This window comes from Lynx rufus, unplaced genomic scaffold, assembly GCF_022079265.1.
Source record: "Lynx rufus isolate CCGP_SWC_20201006 ecotype Redwood Valley unplaced genomic scaffold, mLynRuf1.p SCAF_18, whole genome shotgun sequence".
Taxonomy (NCBI): domain Eukaryota; kingdom Metazoa; phylum Chordata; class Mammalia; order Carnivora; family Felidae; genus Lynx; species Lynx rufus.
In genome coordinates this window covers 1449419-1471392 of record NW_025814832.1, presented here as the reverse complement: position 1 = coordinate 1471392, position 21974 = coordinate 1449419, and the positions used below count along the sequence as shown (strand labels likewise).

At 40.1% G+C, this 21974-nt stretch overlaps 1 protein-coding gene across 1 annotated transcript in view; it reads right to left on the bottom strand.

Annotated features, from left to right (window-relative positions):
* Positions 1-21974, bottom strand: part of METTL16 (methyltransferase 16, N6-methyladenosine) — a 73647-nt gene that overhangs the window by 36449 nt on the left and 15224 nt on the right. Inside the window, exon 3 of the mRNA XM_047080669.1 lies at positions 4724-4923. Within this exon, the coding sequence (XP_046936625.1) occupies positions 4724-4923 (200 nt within the window). The remainder of the gene's footprint in view (positions 1-4723; positions 4924-21974) is intronic.

The following is a 21974-nucleotide window of genomic DNA, read 5'->3' as shown; positions in this document are numbered from 1 at the left end:
GAAATTTAAGAAGCTCCGTAGGAAAAAATATCTGGACCAGATACCAGGCCCTTGATTCTCACACAATAGCCTCTCTTTTCACACTTCAATTCATTCAAAAGCAAAGAGCAAAAAGAAGAAAGTACACTTTCCTTCAGCTACCTCCAGGATAATAAACACAGGTAAAGACCTGTTTTTTGCACCCCCCCCCAAAAAAAAATTAAGTTGCTCAATTCTTTTTTTTTTTTTTTTAATTTTTTTTTTCAACGTTTATTTATTTTTGGGACAGAGAGAGACAGAGCATGAACAGGGAAGGGGCAGAGAGAGAGGGAGACACAGAATTGGAAACAGGCTCCAGGCTCTGAGCCATCAGCCCAGAGCCCGACGCGGGGCTCAAACTCACGGACCGCGAGATCGTGACCTGGCTGAAGTCGGACGTTTAACCGACTGCGCCTCCCAGGCGCCCCAAGTTGCTCAATTCTTAAGACTAAAAAACTTGAATTCTAACATCCTAGTCTCCTCAGAAAGCTGAATGACATTTTTTAATGGATAATAACACTTGTAATTATAAATAAAAATGGAAAGCGTATAATCATAAAATTAGAGCAAACTGATGGAGTCTGGGGGAAGAATTTATATAAAACCCTAATTAGAATGAATGTGATTTCAGCTAGAGCGCCCCTTGTGAAGAGCTAAAATCCATTAACCTCCTATATCCCCAAGTGTTATTTTAGACAGTTTGGGGCATAATTAAATTAGTACCAAGTAGGCTCTTGAGTTTTCTATAACCCATCAACCAATCTTCTGCCATGAACATAAAAGGGCAGAGCGTTAGCTAAACCCCTCATTTTTACATACTGCTTAGCTCATATGGGATGTTCAGAATTTTGAATGTTGAAAGAATGATGTATTTATCTATGAACATTCAACGAATTATTATCAGACACCTACTAGAAAGCTAGAAACTTTGTTAGGCCTTGGGATAGTATAGTAAGCAAAAAAAGTTAACAGGTTCTGCACTTTGCAACCTAGTGGCCAAGAAAGACATTATTCAGACAAGTCAAAGTGTGTTAAAAATTACAACAAATACCCTGAAGGAAGAAACATGGTTTTCTAAAGCTTATAATCAAGGAACTTGTCTCATGCTAGAAGGTCAGAGAAGCCTTTCTTGAGAAAATAAGGCTTGAGTTGACAACTACAGTATATATGAGATTCTAACAAGGTGACAATGGGGAAGTTCCAGGTAGAGGGAACAACATGTACATTCACGGTTCCTTATTAGAAGGACTAAAGACCAAAACTGTAGAAAATAAGGAAGAAAACCACACTGGATGAGACTTAGAGAGGCCCAGAGAAGAGGGTAGGGAACAGACAATGGATGTTTTAACAGCCTAAGTCAGGATATTGGGTGTTTATCACAGAAGCAATAAGAAGCCATTAAAGCCATAAAGATGTGACCAAGTATGTATGGATTTATACATACTTTCTGGAGAATGAAATGGAGAGGCAACAGAGTGGATGAGAAGAATAGTTAAAAAGTAATCTGTAGACCAGGGGACAGAACAGTGACTTGGACTGAGATGGCTGCAGCGGAAATGGAGAAAGTAGATAATTGAAGAAATATTTAAGAAACAAAACCAACAGGAAATGATAGACATTCTCGGTGAGAATGGAGAGATCTATCAAAGAATATCAAGGATGAAAGTGGATTGTGATCAGGAGACTATAGATGCTGGAGAGGATGTGGAGAAACGGGAACCCTCTTGCACTGTTGGTGGGAATGCAAATTGGTGCAGCCGCTCTGGAAAACAGTGTGGAGGTTCCTCAAAAAATTAAAAATAGACCTACCCTATGACCCAGCAGTAGCACTGCTAGGAATTTACCCAAGGGATACAGGAGTGCTGATGCATAGGGGCACTTGTACCCCAATGTTTATAGCAGCACTCTCAACAATAGCCAAATTATGAAAGAACCTAAATGTCCATCAACTGATGAATGGATAAAGAAATTGTGGTTTATATACACAACGGAGTACTACGTGGCAATGAGAAAGAATGAAATATGGCCCTCTGTAGCAACGTGGATGGAACTGGAGAGTGTGATGCTAAGTGAAATAAGCCATACAGAGAAAGACAGATACCATATGTTTTCACTCTTATGTGGATCCTGAGAAACTTAACAGAAACCCATGGGGGAGGGGAAGGAAAAAACAAAAAAAGAGGTTAGAGTGGGAGAGAGCCAAAGCATAAGAGACTCTTAAAAACTGAGAACAAACTGAGGGTTGATGGGGGGGTGGGAGGGAGGGGAAGGTGGGTGATGGGTATTGAGGAGGGCATCTTTTGGGGTGAGCACTGGGTGTTGTATGGAAACCAATTTGACAATAAATTAAAAAAAAAAAAAAAAAGAGGGGCGCCTGGGTGGCGCAGTCGGTTAAGCGTCCGACTTCAGCCAGGTCACGATCTCACGGTCTGTGAGTTCGAGCCCCGCGTCAGGCTCTGGGCTGATGGCTCAGGGCCTGGAGCCTGTTTCCGATTCTGTGTCTCCCTCTCTCTCTGCCCCTCCCCCGTTCATGCTCTGTCTCTCTGTCCCAAAAATAAATAAACGTTGAAAAAAAAAATTAAAAAAAAAAAAAAAAAAGAAAGTGGATTGTGGTGGATCCACTGAAAATAAGGAATGAAGAAAAAGGACCAAGATGAGCAAGAAAAGACAATGGAGTCTGGTCTTGGACATGGCAAAGTCTGAGATGTTCTTGAGAAATCTGTATTGCCAACATAAGAGACTACAGCTCAAGATAATCCAAGTTGGCAGAATATATAAATTTGTGGGTTTTTTGATTGGAGGTGGGAAACAGTCACAGATGTGGGTGAAATTGCCCAGAAGTAGGATGCTCAATAGGAAAAGGGCTAAAGATTGAGCTCTAAGGATTCACAACATCTAATGGCCACACAGAGGAAAGCAAGCCTAAAAGGGGAGAAGAGTGACTAGAAGGGAAAGAGGAAAACCAGAGGAAGCCCATGGAGGAACATGCATAAAGGAGAATGGAGGAGTCAATAAATCACCTAAAAAGGTCATATATGAGGAGGACTGAAAATGTTCGCTGAAAATGCATACAAAAGTCAAAGTTAAAAAAAAAAGTCAAAGTTAAACATCTACTACTATCTAGAAAGTATGTTTCCTATTAACTACAGTTTGAAATAGGGCTACAGAGCTTTGTTCCCATAAAGGACTAGTAAAGGCCAAAGGATTAAAATTTATTCTTTATTTTTCTGGGGGTGTCTGGGTGGCTCAGTCAGTTAAGTGTCTGACTTTGGCTCAGATCATGATCTCACTGCTCAAACCCCACATCAAGCTCTGTGATGACAGCTTGGAGCCTGTAGCCTGCTTCAGATTCCGTCTCCCTCTCCCTCTCTCAAATATAAAGTAAAACATTAAAACAATTTTTTTTTTCCTTTACTTTTTATCTGGGGAGGGGAGGGGCAGAGGGAGGAGAGAGAGAGAATCTTAAGCAGGCTCCACTCCCAGCAGAGAGCAGAGAGCCTGATGCAGGGCTCGATCTCACAACAATGAGATCTTGACCTGAGCTAAAATCAAAAGGACGCTTAACCAACAGAGCCATCCAGGCGCTATGAATTAAAAAATTTTCTTAACCCTATCAAATTAAAACATTGGCTATGATATGGCACCTGGGTAGCTCAGCCATTAAGCATCTGACTTTGGCTCAGGTCATGATCTCACAGTTCCCCAGTTTGAGTTCCACAACAGGTGAGCACAAGCCCCACTTCAGGTAAACCACAAGCCCCTCCCTGTTGTTTGTTTGTTTGTTTCTTTCTTCTCTCTCTCTCTCTCTCTCTCTCTCTCTCTCTCTCTCTCTCCCCCCTTGCTCACTGGTGCCCCCCCCCCATAAAATAAAACATTGGCTATGATAAACATACAATACACTTATAATTGCAAAACATACCCTGGCTTTATTTCCTTCTGTATTTCCACTTAATCTCCCAAATGAACAGATAGTCCTTTCCACTGTTACAAGTTTACAACTAAGAGAACATCTTAATTTAAATCGATGACTTTTTCCCTCTCTTTGATTTTGGATTAAATGTCCTCTATTAATAAAGAGATTCCTGGGGCACCTGGGTGGCTCAGTTCGGTTAAGCCTCCGCCTTTGGCTCAGGTCATGATCTCACGGTTTGTGGGTTCCAGCCCCGCATCGGGCTCTGTGCTGACAGCTCAGAGCCTGAAGCCTGCTTCAGATTCTGTGTCTCCCTCTCTCTCTGCCCCTTCACTGCTCTTGCACGCTCTCTCTCTCTCTCTCTCAGAAATAAAATATTAAAAAAAAGAGAGAGAGAGATTCCTTAAAGTATTCAGCCCACATGATCTTTTATTAAATGGCTATCACACAGTATCCCAATATGGGGACTACTGCATTAACACCAAATAATTCAGAGTAAAAATAATGCCCCAAAGACACAGACATCAATATGGTAATCTGAAAAGGTAAGAAAACAAGAGCCTCACTTGCGTTCTGCACTGTTATACCCCTGCTCCCTGTTTGGTGCTGAAAATCCCTTCTCAAGAGAAATAAATGGCAGAAAAGCCCAAGTGTAGCAAAAAAGAACAGTAATATCTGTAGCCAGCTTCTTTCACACACAAATACCCAGAAGAGAAGTTTACAAAGAAACGGACATTGCAAAATTTATGAAACTTATGTTCAGCTAAAAAAGAATTTAAAACCATATATACATACCTATGTCAATTCCTCTTCGGAGAGTACTTTTGTCAGAGTCCTGATGACCAATCAGATCTTCTACCCAATGAATGTAGTTGAGTCTCAAGGGCACTGTAGGAATCAGTCTTTCCAATGGAATATCAATGGAAAGTCCAAAATCTTCCTTTAGAAGAGTACAAGTCAGAGCTCTGACTGCTTCGGGGTCTTTAAAATTAAGACTGAGGAGTGGAGAAAAAGAAACAAAACTGATTAGTAAGATTTACTATGCTATACAAGTTCTATGTCAGCCACGCAATACCAAACACCCATTTGAATTTTCTAGATCACACATAAATAACTATGCAGAACATTCACAGTGGCATACATATATGGGTGTTTAATACAATTACAGTTTATGAAAGGCAGTATAAATTTCCACCAAAAGTATTGCATTTTCATACAAGGAGCATAGAGGACAAGAGTGCCTCTGTTCCAATTCCTGCCTGATTATCTCCTTACTTAGTTATGTGACTTTGGACAAATTATCTCACCTCCATGAGACTGTTTCCTCAGCTATGGGGATAACAGCATCTATATCATAGTTTTGCTGTGAGATAAACTGAGAAAAGTAGTTAGCATCATGCCCAGTACATAGTAACTATTTTACAAACCCTAGCCTGTTTTTACTATTATTATTAACATCATTTGACATTAGCACTTTTTGAAAATCATGTTTAAAAGCAAAAAGCAATATAAAATGCTTGATAATGAAAACAGGATTAGAGGGGCACCTGGGTGCCTCCGTCAAATAAGCATCCAACTCTTGATTTCAGCTCAGGTCATAATACCAGGGTGGTGGGACTGAGCCCAGCGTCAGGCTTCTTGCTGAGCATGGAGCCTGCTTGGGATTCTCCCTCCCTCCCTCCCTCCCTCCCTCCCTCCCTCCCTCCCTCCCTCCCTCCCTCTCTCTCTCTCCCCCCCCCCCACCTCCTCTCTCTAATAAAAAAATACATGGCACAAAAACAGACACACAGACCAATGGAATAGAATAGAAACCCCAGAACTAGACCCACAAACGTATGGCCAACTCATCTTTGACAAAGCAGGAAAGAACATCCAATGGAAAAAAGACAGCCTCTTTAACAAATGGTGCTGGGAGAACTGGACAGCAACATGCAGAAGGTTGAAACTAGACCACTTTCTCACACCATTTACAAAAATAAACTCAAAATGGATAAAGGACCTAAATGTGAGACAGGAAACCATCAAAACCTTAGAGGAGAAAGCAGGAAAAGACCTCTCTGACCTCAGCCGTAGCAATCTCTTACTCGACATCCCCAAAGGCAAGGGAATTAAAAGCAAAAGTGAATTACTGGGACCTTATGAAGATAAAAAGCTTCTGCACAGCAAAGGAAACAACCAACAAAACTAAAAGGCAACCAACGGAATGGGAAAAGATATTTGCAAATGACATATCTGACAAAGGGCTAGTATCTAAAATCTATAAAGAGCTCACCAAACTCCACACCCGAAAAACAAATAACCCAGTGAAGAAATGGGCAGAAAACATGAATAGACACTTCTCTAAAGAAGACATCCAGATGGCCAACAGGCACATGAAAAGATGTTCAGCGTCGCTCCTTATCAGGGAAATACAAATCAAAACCACACTCAGGTATCACCTCACGCCAGTCAGAGCGGCCAAAATGAACAAATCAGGAGACTATAGATGCTGGAGAGGATGTGGAGAAACGGGAACCCTCTTGCACTGTTGGTGGGAATGCAAATTGGTGCAGCTGCTCTGGAAAGCAGTGTGGAGGTTCCTCAGAAAATTAAAAATAGACCTACCCTATGACCCAGCAATAGCACTGCTAGGAATTTATCCGAGGGATACAGGAGTACTGATGCATAGGGGCACTTGTACCCCAATGTTCATAGCAGCACTCTCAACAATAGCCAAATTATGGAAAGAGCCTAAATGTCCATCAACTGATGAATGGATAAAGAAATTGTGGTTTATATACACAATGGAATACTACGTGGCAATGAGAAAAAATGAAATATGGCCTTTTGTAGCAATGTGGATGGAACTGGAGAGTGTGATGCTAAGTGAAATAAGCCATACAGAGAAAGACAGATACCATATGGTTTCACTCTTATGTGGATCCTGAGAAACTTAACAGGAACCCATGGGGGAGGGGAAGGAAAAAAAAAAAAAAAAGGACGTTAGAGTGGGAGAGAGCCAAAGCATAAGAGACTGTTAAAAACTGAGAACAGGGGCGCCTGGGTGGCGCAGTCGGTTGAGCGTCCGACTTCAGCCAGGTCACGATCTCGCGGTCCGTGAGTTCGAGCCCCGCGTCGGGCTCTGGGCTGATGGCTCGGAGCCTGGAGCCTGTTTCCGATTCTGTGTCTCCCTCTCTCTCTGCCCCTCCCCCGTTCATGCTCTGTCTCTCTGTCCCAAAAATAAAATAAAAAAAAAAAAAAAAAAAACTGAGAACAAACTGAGGGTTGATGGGGGGTGGGAGGGAGGGGAGGGTGGGTGATGGGTATTGAGGAGGGCACCTTTTGGGATGAGCACTGGGTGTTGTATGGAAACCAATTTGTCAATAAACTTCATATATAAAAAAAAATAAAAATAAAAATAAAAAATAAATAAAATAAATAAAATAAAAAAATACAAAATCTAAGGGTCGTTCCAGGTAAAATTTTAAGGGTTTATGAAGCATACTATGAATTAAGTACAATAGTACTCAAATATTTGTAGAGCAAATTATAGAGACATGAACAATCAAGACAATTATTGAAGACACAGAATAACCAAGCAACAGTAAACATTTCCATTATCTTCCAGTCTGACACCTAACAAATTCTTTATTCTGCTCTGTGATACTAAGCATACAGTAACACTATTGAACACATATTGAGGAATATACAATCAGCGGTTAAAGATGACATGATCTACCTTTAAAAAAACTGTTCAGGGGCGCCTGGGTGGCTCAGTCGGTTGAGCATCTGACTTCGGCTCAGGTCATGATCTCACAGTCTGTGAGTTCGAGCCCCGCGTCAGGCTCTGTGCCGACAGCTCAGAGCCTGGAGCCTGCTTCAGATTCTGTGTCTCCCTCTCTCTGTGACCCTCCCCCGTTCATGCTCTGTCTCTCTCTGTCTCAAAAAACTAAATAAACATTAAAAAAAAAAATTAAAAAAAAAAAACTGTTCAGAGAGGCACCTGGGTGGCTCTGTCCATTAAGCATCCAACTCTTGATTTCAGCTCAGGTCATGACCCCAGAGCTGTAGAATGGAATCCCAAGCAGGCTCCATGCTGTCAGCACAGAGCCCCACATGGGATTCTGTCTCTCCCTGTCCCTCTGCCCTCCTCTGCTTGCTTGCTCTCACTCTCTCAAAATAAACAAACCAAAAACAAACAAACTGTTAAGAAAACACAACTTTAGTTTTTTTTTTAAGTTTATTTATTTATTTTGAGAGAGAGAGTGAGCACACAGGGTAGGGGCAGAGAGGAGGAGACTTCCCAGCAGGTTCTGTGCTGACACTGCAGGGCCTGACACAGGGCCTGAACTCAAGAACCACAAGATCATGACCTGAGCCGAAATCAAGAGTCAGATGCTTAACGAACTGAGCCACCAGACACCCCAAACACAATTTTAATAGTAAAAGAATTTACAAAGAGTGATGATGGGCAGGATTAGATTTTAGGAATACAGGTCTGTTTGTTATCTATACAAAAACTGCACAATATACTTGAATATAACTATTTCTTATACCTTTAAGAATGCTTTGGGGGGCGGGTGGGGGGAAACACCTGGGTGGCTCAATCGGTTAAGTGTCTGACTTCGACTCAGGTCATGATCTCACGCCCCGTAAGTTCGAGCCCCACATCGGGCTCTGCGCTGACAGCTCAGAGCCTGGAGCCTGCTTTGGATTCTGTGTCTCCCTCTCTCTCTGTCCCTCCCCTGCTCAAGCTCTGTCTCTCTCTCTCTCTCAAAAGTAAAGATTAATTAAAAAAAAAATGTTTTAGCGTACTAGTTTGTAGGGAAAAAATGAGATTAAGAACAAAGCTTTCACTGAGAGTGTAAACTGGTGCAGCCACTATGGAAAACAGTAATGGTGGTGCCTCAAAAGATTAAAAATAGAACTACTGAAAGGGAGACACAGAGAGATAAACCAAGAAACAGACTCTTAACTACAGAGAACAAACTGATGGTTACCAGAGGGGAGGGGTGAAATAGGTGATAGGGATTAAGGAATGCACTTGGCATGATGTGCTCTGAACAGGTATAGAATTGTTGAATCACTATTATAGTACACCTGAAACTAATATAACATTGTATGTTAACTACACAGGAATTAAAAAAAACTACAACTACCATATGGTCTAGCAATTCCACTTGAGTATTTATTCAAAGAAAATGAAAACATTAACTCAAAAGAGATATATGCATCCCTATGTTCACAACAGGATTATTTACAATAGTTAAAACATGGAAACAATCTAAGGGTCCATGAATGGATAAATGGCTAAAAAAAATGTGAAATCTCACACACACGCATGCAAGCACCCAGAAGAATATTACTCAGCCATAAAAATGAAAAAAATCTGGGGCACCTGAGTGGATCAGTCAGTTAAGCATCTGACTTTGGCTCAGGTCGTGATCTCACAGTTCACTGGGTTCCAGCCCAGCATCGGGCTGTCTGCTGTCAGCACAGAGTCCGCTTCAAATCCTCGGTCTCCCTCTCTCTCTGCCCCTCCTGACTCACGTTGGCTCTTGCTATCTCTCAAAAATAAATAAACATGCTCAACATCACTTATCATCAGGGAAATACAAATCAAAACCACAATGAGATACCACCTTACACCTGTCAGAATGGCTCACATTAACAACTCAAGCAACAATAGATGTTGGCAGGGAAGTGGAGAAAGAGGATCTCTCTGGCATTGCTGGTGGGAATGCAAATTGGGGCAGCCACTCTGGAAAACAGTATGCAGGTTCCTCAAAAAATTAAAAACAGAACTACCCTACAACCCAGCAATTGCACTATTAGGCATTTATCCACAGGATACAGGTGTGCTGTTTTCAAAGGGGCACATGCACTCCAATGTTTATAGCAGCACTATCAATGATAGCCGAAGTATGGAAGGAGCCCAAATGTCCATTGACTGATGAATGGATAAAGAAGATGTGGTATACATATACGATGGAGTATTACTCGGCAATCAAAAATAATGAAATCTTGCCATTTGCAACTACGTGGATGGAACTGGAGGTATTATACTAAGTGAAATTAGTCAGAGAAAGACAAAAATCATATGACTTCACTCATATGAGGATTTTAAGAGACAAAACAGATGAACATAAGGGAAGGGAAACAAAAGTAATATAAAAACAGGGAGGGGGACAAAACAGAAGAGACTCATAAATATGGAGAACAAACTGAGGGTTACAGGAGGGGTTGTGGGAGGAGGAATGGGCTAAATGGGTAAGGGGCACTAAGGAATCTACTCCTGAAATAATTGTTGCACTATATGCTAATTTGGATGTAAATTAAAAAAAATAAAAAATAAAACAAGTTATAAAAAAATTTTTTTTTAAACATGTTACATTGACTTTGGGACCCGGTGGGAAAGAGCAGTACCTGTTTGTGAAAGCTGAAAGAATCAGGAAAGTGGTATCAGAGTCCGGAACAAAGGAAATATTGTTATGTAAAAAAGAATAAATAAATAAATTAATAATAAAAATATTCTTAGAAATAAAAAAAATTAAAATAAACATTAAAAAAAAGAAAATAAAAACCTGCCATTTGTAACAACAGTGAAGGGGTGAAGGGGGCCAAAATGTATACATTTTCAGTTATAAAATAAGGAAGTTATGGAGATGTAATGTACAGCATGGTAGCTATAGTAAATAATACCATATTGCAAATTTTAAAGTTGCTAAGAGAATCTTAAAAGTTCTCATCACAAGATGGGGACACCTGGGTGGCTCAGTCAGATAAGCATCCAACTCTGTTTCAGCTCAGGTCATGATCTCATGGCTTGTGAGTTCAAGCCCCACATCAGACTCCGTGCTGACAATGTGGAGCCCGCTGGAGATTCTCTTTCTCCCCCTCTCTCTCTGCCCCTCCTCCTCTCACTCACTCTCTCTGCCTTTCTCTCAAAAATAAGTAAACTTAAAAAAAAATTCTCATCACAAGAAAACAAATGTGACTGTGACTATATGATGACAGATATTAAGCAGACTTAATGTGTTCATTAAAAAAAATGTAAGCTTACTTATTTGTTTGAAAGAGGAAGGAGGGTAGGGGCAGGGTGTGGGGGGAGAGAGAGAATTCCAAGCAGGCTCCCCACTGTCAGTGCAGAGCCCCATGCGGGGCTCAAACTCATACACCGCGAGATCATGACATGAGCCGCAACCAAGGGTACGTTTAACTGAGCCACCCAGGCACTCCAATGTGTTCATTTTTAACATATACAAATATTGAATCATTAGATTATATACCTAAAACGGGTATATGTCAATTATACCTCAATTTAAAAAAATGGAACTTTAATATAATCTAAAGAAGATGGCTATAGGCGAATCTCAAGAGATATAATCAGAACCTAGAAGCAATGAGCATAACTAGTGTTCCAGATCTTAGTTTCCAAATACCATTCCCACTAAAAGGAATCAGAGTTCCTTAGCTGAATGGCTATTCCAGGTTTGAAGTAGGAGAAAATATAAGATAAACCTAGAACATTTCGTTGTATCAGAAAATAGGACATACTCAAAGATGAGGAAAGTCACAAGGACATGGGCCAGTTAAGGGGGCACCCACTGACCAAATCTGGGACAATCTGAATGAAGAATGCCATCAAGGGATTATATCCCCAGAGTAAAAGAAAAATATACATGAGTCTATACTTACACAAATAGATAAATAAATGGGGGAGAAAGGACAGCTTTTATTTACAATAGAATAATTACCAAATGTGTAGAAGTAATGAAGGAGTAGAAAATTATACTTGGCAATCACAATGCTAATGTTTCAATTAAGAATCATCAGTGGCTCCCTCTCTCTGCCCCTCCCCCACTCACATTCTGTCTCTCTCAAAAGTAAACAAACATTAAAAAAATTTTTTTTGAAGTGGGGAGAGGGGGGCTCAGAGCACTTGGGTGGCTCAGTCAGTTAGACGTCTGACTTCGGCTCAGGTCATGATCTCACCATTTGTGAGTTTGAGCCCTGCATCGGGCTCTGTGCTGACAGCTCAGAGCCTGGAGCCTGCTTCAGATTCTGTGACTCCCTCTCTCTCTATGCTCCTCCCCCACCCATGCTCTCTCTCAAAAAAATAACGTTAAAAATTTTTTTAAGAAGCCGGGGGAAGCGCTCAGGTCATGGTCTCACCATTCGTGTGTTCGAGCCCCACATCAGACTCTGTGCTGACAGCTCAGAGCCTAGAGCCTGCTTCAGATTCTGTCTCCCCCTTTCTCTACCGCTCCCCCAGTCAACTCTGCCTCTCTCTCTCTCAAAAATAAACATTAAAAAAAATTTTTTTTAGATCATCAATGGATGCTAAAAATAGTACAAAGTTCAATGAGAAACAGAATATTTACATGGTCTCAAGGTACTTCCCCACAAATTATCAATTACAAAGGAGAAAACAGTAACTCTGTAATGAAGAAATCTGATGGATACCACCTTAAACAAGTGATCAAAGTTAACACCACTAATCATGGATGGGACAAATTAACATCATAGGCTTCAGTGATGCATAAGAAGGACAAAACAGGACAAAGAAAACAAGACTGAAAAAAGCACACAAAAATGAAATGGAATTGAGGAATGAGATTGTGGGGATGATGACACAATACTGTCCACAACTAAAAACTAAAAACCACTGATTTATACAGTACAGAGGGGGAATTTTACAGTAGTTAACTATATCAGAATAAACAAATGAAATGAACAAGAAGTTAAAAAATTAGAAAAAAAAAAAAATACGGGAGAAGCAGATAACAGAGACCCCTCATACACTTAATTGGTCTTCCTGAATAAGAAAACCAAAGGAGGAAAACAAAGAAATTATTCAAAATAATCCCCTGCCCCCACAAGAAGATTCACTGAATCTTCAGTGAATTAGCAATTCAGAATTAGCAATACTGAAAAACCAATTCAGAATTAGCAATACTAACACATGTACCAAAAAAGTTACTAGACTTTAAGGATTAAAAGAAAAAAATCGTTTTTACACCTTGGCAAAAAAGTTAAACCACCTACTGGGGGAAGAAGGGCAACAGGGTAAAAAGAAAAAAATGGCTTCAGGGAACACCTGGCTGGTACAGTTGGTGACATATGCAACTCTTGATCTCAGATTTCTTGAGTTTGAGCCCACAATGGACATAAAGATTACTAAAAAATAAAATCTTTAGGGGCACCTGGATGGCTCAGTTGGTTAAGAGTCCGACTCTTGGTTTTGGCTCAGGTCATGATCTCACGGTTTGTGAGTTTTGAGTCCTGTGTCAGGCTTTTGTGCTACACGTGTGGAGCCTGCTTGGGATTCTCTCTCTCCCTCTTTCTATGTATGCCCCTCCCACACTTGCACACATGTGTTCTCTCCCTCTTTCTCTCAAAATAAATAAATGAACTTAAAAAATTAGTAAGTAGGGGCACCTGGGTGGCTCAGTCAGTTAAGTGTCCAACTCTTGGTTTCAGGTTTAGTTATGATCTTGCAGTTCATTACATTAAGCCCTGAGTCTGGCTCTGCACTGACACCACAGAGCCTGCTTGGGATTCTCTCTCTCCCTCTCTCCCTCCCTCCTCTCTCTCTCTCTCTCTCTCTCTCTCTCAAAAATAAATAGGGGCACCTGGGTGGCTCAGTCGCTTAAGCATCCAACTTCAGCTCAGGTCATGATCTCACAATTCACGAGTTTGAGCCCTACACTGGTCTCTCTGCTGTCAGTACAGAGCCTGCTTCAGATCCTTTATCTTCCTCTCTCTCTCTGCCCCTCCCTTGCTTGCACATTTTCTCTCTCTCAAAAATAATAAATATTTAAAAAATAAAATAAAATCGTTTTTAAAAGTTTATTTACTTTGGGAGGATGACGAGAGCACAGAAGGAGCAGAGAGAGAGGGAGACAGAGAATCCCAAGCAGACCCCGGTAGGGTCTCGAACTCACAAACCGCAAGATCATGACCTGAGCCAAAACCAAGAGTCAGATGCTTAAGTGACTGAGCCACCCAGATGCCCCAAAATAAAATCTTAAAAAAAAAAAAAGACTGACTTCAGACTTCCACGCAACAGCACTATTTAATAGCAGAAAACAAAAGGACACAGACTACAAAGCCCTTAGAGGAAAAGAATGTTACCTAACAATTTTATACTCAGCAAAATTGTATTTCAAGTATAATGACAACAGATAAATGTTTTTAAGCACATAAGAACTCAAGGAACATAGGTTTCCACGATCCCTTTGTGAAAAAAAAAAAAATCCCTAATGGAAAAATTCAACAACCAACAGACAAACTATAGCAATAGACTAGCAGTGAGCAGTGAAGCTATTTTAACTGGAGAACTAAGATTAAAACACCTGTGAACTGTGGCCACACAACAGGACATGTACACACAATTAAAATTAAGGAGGGGAAAAGGAAGAGGTAATTAAGTACATTATTTCCTCAACGTGGGTCAGAAGATTTCATCCAAAACTGATAAAGTAGGTAGCAGAGATATAAGGTATACATTTAAGAATATAAACACTAGAAACATTAAGAGAAACAATATAATCGAATAAAATCAAGTGGTAAAGAAAAGGGAGATGAAAGCCAAATCACACAGAGTAAAGGAAAAAAAAAAAAGAAGCAACCAAAACAAAGCACAATATAAAATAAATGTAAATGGGTCAAATCTATTCTAAAACTCTCAGGTTAGATCATAAAGACAAAACCAAAAAACTATGCTGTAAACAAAGACTATGCCAAAACACAGTGATCCAGGGGCACATGGGTGTCTCAGTCGGTTAAGCATCTGACTTCGGCTCGGGTCCTGATCTCAGTTCCTGAGTTCAAGCCACGCATCGGGCTCTGTGCTGCCAGCTCAGAACCTGGAGCCTGTTTAAGATTCTGTGTCTCCCTCTCTCTCTCTGCCCCTCCCCCACTTGCACTCTGTCTCTCAAAAATAAACAAACATAAAAAACAAAAAAAAAACAAAAAAAACATAGTGATCCAAAGATTGAAAGTAAAAGTTTAAGTGAAAGTAAAAGAGAAAACAGCAGGTATTACCTTACACTAGATCACCATCAATTTAGAAGGATAAAAAGCACTGAATGAGAAACAGCAGTGACTGTGCAGGAACCGTCAAAAATACAAAATGCCACAGCAAAGTCGGGAGAATGGCTAATTTCTACCTCCTGTCCCCTGCCTTTTTAAAGTAAACTCTACTCCAACTTGGGGCTCAAACTGACAACCCCAAGATCAAAAGTCTGCATGCTTTGCTGACAGCCAGCCAAGCATCCCAAGCGGATAGTAATTTAAAAAATAATTACCCCTTCACATTTAGGTGGGGATTTTTGAAATTTTAAAGACCAGTTTCCACAAAACAGTGGAAGTAGAAGTTTATTGTATAAATATATGCGAGCAAAAAAAGTGTCATTAAAATATATTACGTGTATTTAAAGGGGAATTAAGTATTAAGTCTATTCCTAGACATCTAAATAGATATACATTAGTTTTGTAATTTGTGGGGCCGATAAAAGAGAATCTATAAGCAAGCGATGATGAACACATTTCTGCTTCACTCAATCACACAACATTAACACACACACACACACACACACACACACACACACACACACACACACAATGGGGGTTCTGGGCTGGCTCAGATGGTAGACTCTTGATCTCAAGGTTGTGAGTTCAAGCCCTAAACTGGGTGCAGAGATACAGAGATTACTAAGAAATTAATTCGTTAAAAAAGAACTTTCATTACCTTTGTATTTCTTCAAATAAAAGCAGTACAATCTCAGATTCAACAAGATAAATGATGTAGCATAAAAAAGGGGGTTTTAAATCTATAAAAACTTTACTTTTAATTCTAAAAAGAATATTGGATTTTACTCCTGTGAAACCCATCAAGTGTGTGAAAAGATGGGCCAACTCCATTTCCCTCAGTAACAGAGAATGGGAATCGAATTTTTACACGTGGGTGGGGTGCCTGCGTGGCTCAGTCAATTAAGCATCTATCTGACTTTGGCTTAGATCATGATCTCACAGTTTGTGGGTTCGAGCCCCATGTCGGGCTCTGTGCTGGCAGCTCAGAGCCTGGAGCTTGCTTTGGATTCTGTGTCTACCTCTCTGTCCCTTCCCTGCTCACGCTGTCTCTCTCTCTCTCAAAATACACATGGAAAGACGTTCACATCTGAGTACCAGACTAAGGCATTCAAATGAATTCATATTCTTTATTCTATAACAGTTGCCCAATCTATCAAGCTTCACTGCTAAACACACAAACAGAATTATATCCCAATATAATACCTGTGTTCAAAGCCTAAAAATCTGAAATGTAAAATTTCCAATTTTTCTATCAAAGAAACTTAATAGCCTAGATACCTTGTAAATAAACTTGGAACGGGGGCACCTGGGTGGCTCAGTCGGTTAAGTGTCCGACTTTGGCTCAGGTCATGATCTCGTGGCTTGTGAGTTTGAGTCCTGCATCGGGCTCTGTGCTGACAGCTCAAAGCATGGAGCCTGCTTCGGATTCTGTGCCTCCCTCTCTCTGCCCTGCACTCACTCACTCACTCACTCACTCCCTCTCTCTCAAAAGTAAACATTAAAAAAAAAAAAATTAAAAAAAAAATAAACTTGGAACAGTATTACCTTGAACAGCGTTAACAGAAGTGAAGTACATCCTGACATAGTTACTACCCTACAACTTCTGAGTGTTACTTTGCACTGGCACTTTAAATAAAATTATGAAAATCAGGGATTGCAAACTCAAATACTTACAAGGTACTACTCAAAATGCCAGTCCCTAACAAGATATGGAGCTTGTGCATGCCTGTAAATCAGTATACTGAACAAAGTCATTCAACCAAAGAAATGTCTGCTAAACAGACATGTAGCATAAGGTGCTTATCTCTGTTTGTAGCTTATCTCTGTTTGTGGCAAATAGTTTGTGGCTGAGCAGCTAGTTCAATAACCACACTTTTAGTAGCATTACACCAGATGACACAAAAAGCCAATTCAAAGGGTATGATTATCATGTAGTTCCAGATAATTAATGTCAAGTTTGTCAGTCCAGTTTTGCCAGATCTCTAAAATTTTCAAAGGAAACCAACAACCCATAATTTTATATGAAATTTTCCTGATTCTTAAAATCTATGTGGGCAAGAAACAACTGCAAGCCTTACAAAATTCACAGGCTGACAGGTTGCACCCCATACTGTAAACAGTAGAATTATAAAAAAAGCTGAAATACTTGGTTACCTTATACTTTTAATGCTTTTTGTTTTTTCATTTTTTGTTTTGAGAGAGAGGAAGAGAGTACAAGTGGGAGAAGGACAGAGAATCTGCACTGACAGCAGCAAGCCTGATGTGGGGCCTGAACCCATGAACCACGAGATCATGACCCGAGTTGAAGTCAGATGCTCAACTGACTGAACCATCCAGGCACCCCCACCTTATACTTTTAAAGATGAAGTATAAAAATGTTTCACTCTCTGGGTGGCTAAGTTGGTTGAGTGTCCAGCTCTTGATTTCCGCTCAGGTCATGGTCTCGCACTTCATGAGATCAAGCCCCACGTCAGGCTCTGCGCTGATGGTGCAGTGCAAAGCCTGCTTGGGATTCTCTCTGCCCCTCCCCTGCTCGCTCTCTCTCTGTCTCTCAAAATAAATAAACATTAAAAAAAAAGTTTCACTCTCAGGGTGCCTGACTACCCCAGTCAGTGAGGCGTGGGACTCTCAATCTCAGGGATGTGAATTTGACCCACATGTTGGGTTTAAAGATTACTTAAAATCTTCAAAAAAAAAGTTTCACTTTCTTTGAACACTACTTTGCTCAGCTAACTTATATGAAATAGGTTAGAATTTTTAAGAAGTTGTGACAGTGGGGATTCATTCCTTTATTCATTCAACAGATATTTATCATGTATCAACTATGTAGTAGGCATTGTACAAAATGCCAGAGACTTGCAAATACAGACATCATCTCCCCCTTCATGAAGGTGATAGTGTGGTAAAGGGTAGGTATTCATCCAAGAAGCACCCAAACACATGTAAAATTGTCACTCTGACAAATGCTGTAAAAGATAGGTACAAGGTGCTGAGGAACCTGTGTAATTAGTGGAACCTTAGAAAGGTCAGAAAAGTCCACCAGAGAACTTCTAGAACTGATTCATGAATTCGGCAAAGTTGCAGGATATAAAATCAATGCACAGAAATCGGTTGCATTCCTACAAACCAACAATGAAGCAACAGAAAGAGAAATCAAGGAATCGATCCCATTTACAATTGCACCAAAAACCATAAAATACCTAGGAATAAATCTAACCAAAGAGGTGAAAAATCTATACACTGAAAACTATAGAAAGCTTATGAAAGAAATTGAAGACACAAAAAAATGGAAAAATATTCCAGGCTCCTGGATAGGAAGAACAAATACTGTTGAAATGTCAATACTACCCAAAGCAGTCTACATATTCAATGCAATCCCTATCAAAATAACACCAGCATTCTTCACAGAGCTAGAACAAACAATCCTAAAATTTGTATGGAACCAGAAAAGACCCCGAATAGCCAAAGCAATCTTGAAAAAGAAAACCAACGCAGGAGGCATCACAATCCCGGACTTCAAACTGTATTACAAAGCTGTAATCATCAAGCAGTATGGTACTGGCACAAGAACAGACACTCAGATCAATGGAACAGAACAGAGAACCCAGAAATGGACCCACAAACATATGGCCAACTAATCTTTGACAAAGCAGGAAAGAATATCCAATGGAATAAAGACAGTCTCTTCAGCAAGCGGTGCTGGGAAAACTGGACAGCAACATGCAAAAGAATGAACCTGGACCACTTCTTACACCATACACAAAAAGAAACTCAAAATGGATGGAAGACCTGAATTTAAGACAGGAAGCCATCAAAATCCTCGAGGAGAAAGCAGGCAAAAACCACTTTGACCTTGGCCGCAGCAACTTCTTACTCAACATGTCTCCAGAGGCGAGGGAAACAAAAGCAAAAATGGACTTACTGGGACCTCATCAAAATAAAAAGCTTCTTTCTGAATTCATGGGGCATTCCAGATACTGAGACAGCCACGGTGTCTAGAATGGGGAGGGCAAGGTAAGCATGTATAGTTTCAGATGAGGCTAAACAGGAAGATAGGAACCAGATTATGCAGGGCCTTATAATTAGGGCAACAATATCATTTTATCATCTAATCTGGGACTCTACTGAAAGCAACACTAAAACCTATTCATCACACCAAGAAAATTATAATCTATGCTAAGGACCTACATCTGGTATGAAACACAGACAGACCAAAGTGGAAGGCAGAGACACCAGTTAGAAAGTGATTCCTTTATCTGACTTAAGAGGCTGGATAAAGGTGGCAGTGGCAAAGCTTGAGGAAAATGAAAAGAATGAAGATATTTTCAGAAGGGGAAACTTAACAAGATTTGGTGACGGACAAGTACTCATAGATGTCCTCTCAGGTTCCGGCTTGTTAACAGGACAGACAGTGCCATTCTCTAAAACTGTGAACTCTGACAGAGAATGACTTTTAGGAGAAATATCATAAATCTGAGCTGAATCTGAGACATCTAAGCAGAGATAGTGAGTAAGCAGTGATCTCCAGGTACAGAGCCCAGAAAATTGGTCTGGGGAAACAAAAGAATAAGTGAAATGCACACAAACAAGTGAGAGATGAGTGATGAGAATTCTTAAGGGGAAAATACAAAATCAGAAGCAAAGAGAACCCTGCATTAAGCCTTGAAGTCCCCTTTAATGGTTGTAGATATAATCATTACAAAGGAAGCTATGCAAGGATACAAAAAGGGTGGAATAAAGTGTGGTGCCCAGGAAGCCAAGGAAAGAGGGTGTCCATGAAGGACAGCATGGGCAGAGTAACCTGCTTCTCAGAAGTCAACTGAAAACCAAAACTGCATTTAATGACAACAGATCAATGGAGACCTTTTCAAGAGCTGCTTTGATAGTGGTGGAATCAGAAACCACCATAGAACAAGCTGAAGGTTAAGTATAGTGTGGAAAAAATGAAGACTGTAAAATCAGACAATTCTTCAAGAAGGTGAGTTGTGCAAAAGACAAGTGAGTTGTGCAAGGGAGAAGTGAGATAGGGCAGTGGAAGTGAGAGGGTTGATGGAGAGATTTTATTAATAATTTTTAAATTAAAGATTTAAACATGTTTAAAAGTCAATGAAAAGTCACAAAGACCACATATTATGATCCCATTTATATGAAATGTCCAAAACATGCAAATATGTAGAGAAAGAAAGGAGATTAGTGGTTGCCAAGGGCTGAAGAGAGGAGTTGGGAGTGACTGCTGAATAGGTTTATTTCGGGGGTGACAAAAATGTTCTGGAATTAGTGGTGATGCTTGCACAACCCTGCGAACATACTAAGAAGAACACAACCATACATTTTAAAATGATTTTATAGTATGTGAATGATATCTCAAATTTCCAAAAAATTAAAGAGAAGAAGCTAGGTGACAGAGAGAGATTAAGTCATTAGGAAAAGGAAAACCAGACTAAGGTTCCTGGGATGAGAGGAGAGTATGGGATCCAAAGGACAGCTCTGATTAGGATATAGTAATAATAATACTAATAGAATCATGAATAACAACATTTGTCCAACAAAACCAAAAGCAGACCCATGGTCTTTTGCTGTGTTTTCCACCAATTCACAGTTATCCACAACTGATTTAATTTTTTTATTTTAACATCTCATGGGTCAAATAAGCAATTAGACAGTAACATAAAAAAATAAAGATCCTGAAACAGTGGAAATGACCATTACTGACAACCTTAGGCTAACCAAAGAACCCAAATCCTACTTGCAAAATGTTAAGAAACTACCCTGATCAAATTGACCTCTCTTTTTTTTTATTAAATGTGTATTCATTTTTGAGAGAGAGTGTGAGTGGGGCAAGGGCAGAGAGCATGGGGGACAAAGGCTCTAAAGCGGGCTCTGTGTGACAGACAGCAGACAGCCTGATGTGGGGCTCAAACTCACAAACTGTGAGATCATGACCTGAGCTGAAGTCAGACACTCACGCTCAAACCACTGAGTCACCCAGGCGCCCCTCATATTGATCTCTTAAATGCAGATCTCTGTGCTAGCCAAGAAGCAGATGACAGGAAAGAAAAATCCAGTCATCCAAACACCTCTCTGGCCTTCCAAGTACCGTTAAAAGTATTGCAATTTTCTAAGCAAACCCCAGTGACTTACCCTAAATTCACTTAAGAAAAAAAAAAAAGCTTTTAAAAAATTCAGTAGTAAGGGGCACCTGGGTGGCTCAGTTGGTTCAGCGTCCAACTCTTCGTACCAGCCCAGGTCATGATCTCACAGTTCGCGAGATGGAGCCCTGCATCAAGCTCTGTGCTGACAGCATGAAGCCTGCTTGGGAGTCTCTCCCTCTCTCTGCCCCTCCCCCACCCTTTCTCTCAAAATAAATAAACTTAAAAAAAGTCAGTAGTAAGAGATCCTTAAATAGATTTGTTTTGTATTACAGAATTTAGGAACAATCTAAAAGTAATCATTAAGGAGTTGGATGAATAAACTATAATACCTCCACACACGAGAATACTCTGTAGTCATTAAAGAAGAATGGGCTGTGCTTTTATGAAGAGGGTTCCTTGATATATTTAAAAAGAAAAAAAAAACACAACTTTGAATAAAATCACATATGTACATTATGACCGCATTCTTGTATAAAAGACAAAAACCAAACAAAAAAGATCCCATGTATGTATATGCATAGAAAACTCTGGAAGTGTAAAAGCCATTCCTGGATGTGGAAATGGTGGGTGGGGTGAATAGGGTAGATACACACCTTCATTCTCTTCATTATTTTTCTTTTATCTGAATACATTTTACATAAAATAATTTTCACAGCAGTGTTAGAATTCTAACTATATGCAAAATGCTTATAATGTCAAGTGGGGGTAAAAAAAAAAAAGTCCTATTATTGTATCTATCAAAATTACAATCACAAAAAATACTATGTATGTATAAGGACAAAGACTTAGAAAGACACATAAAGTACTTACATCTTCTG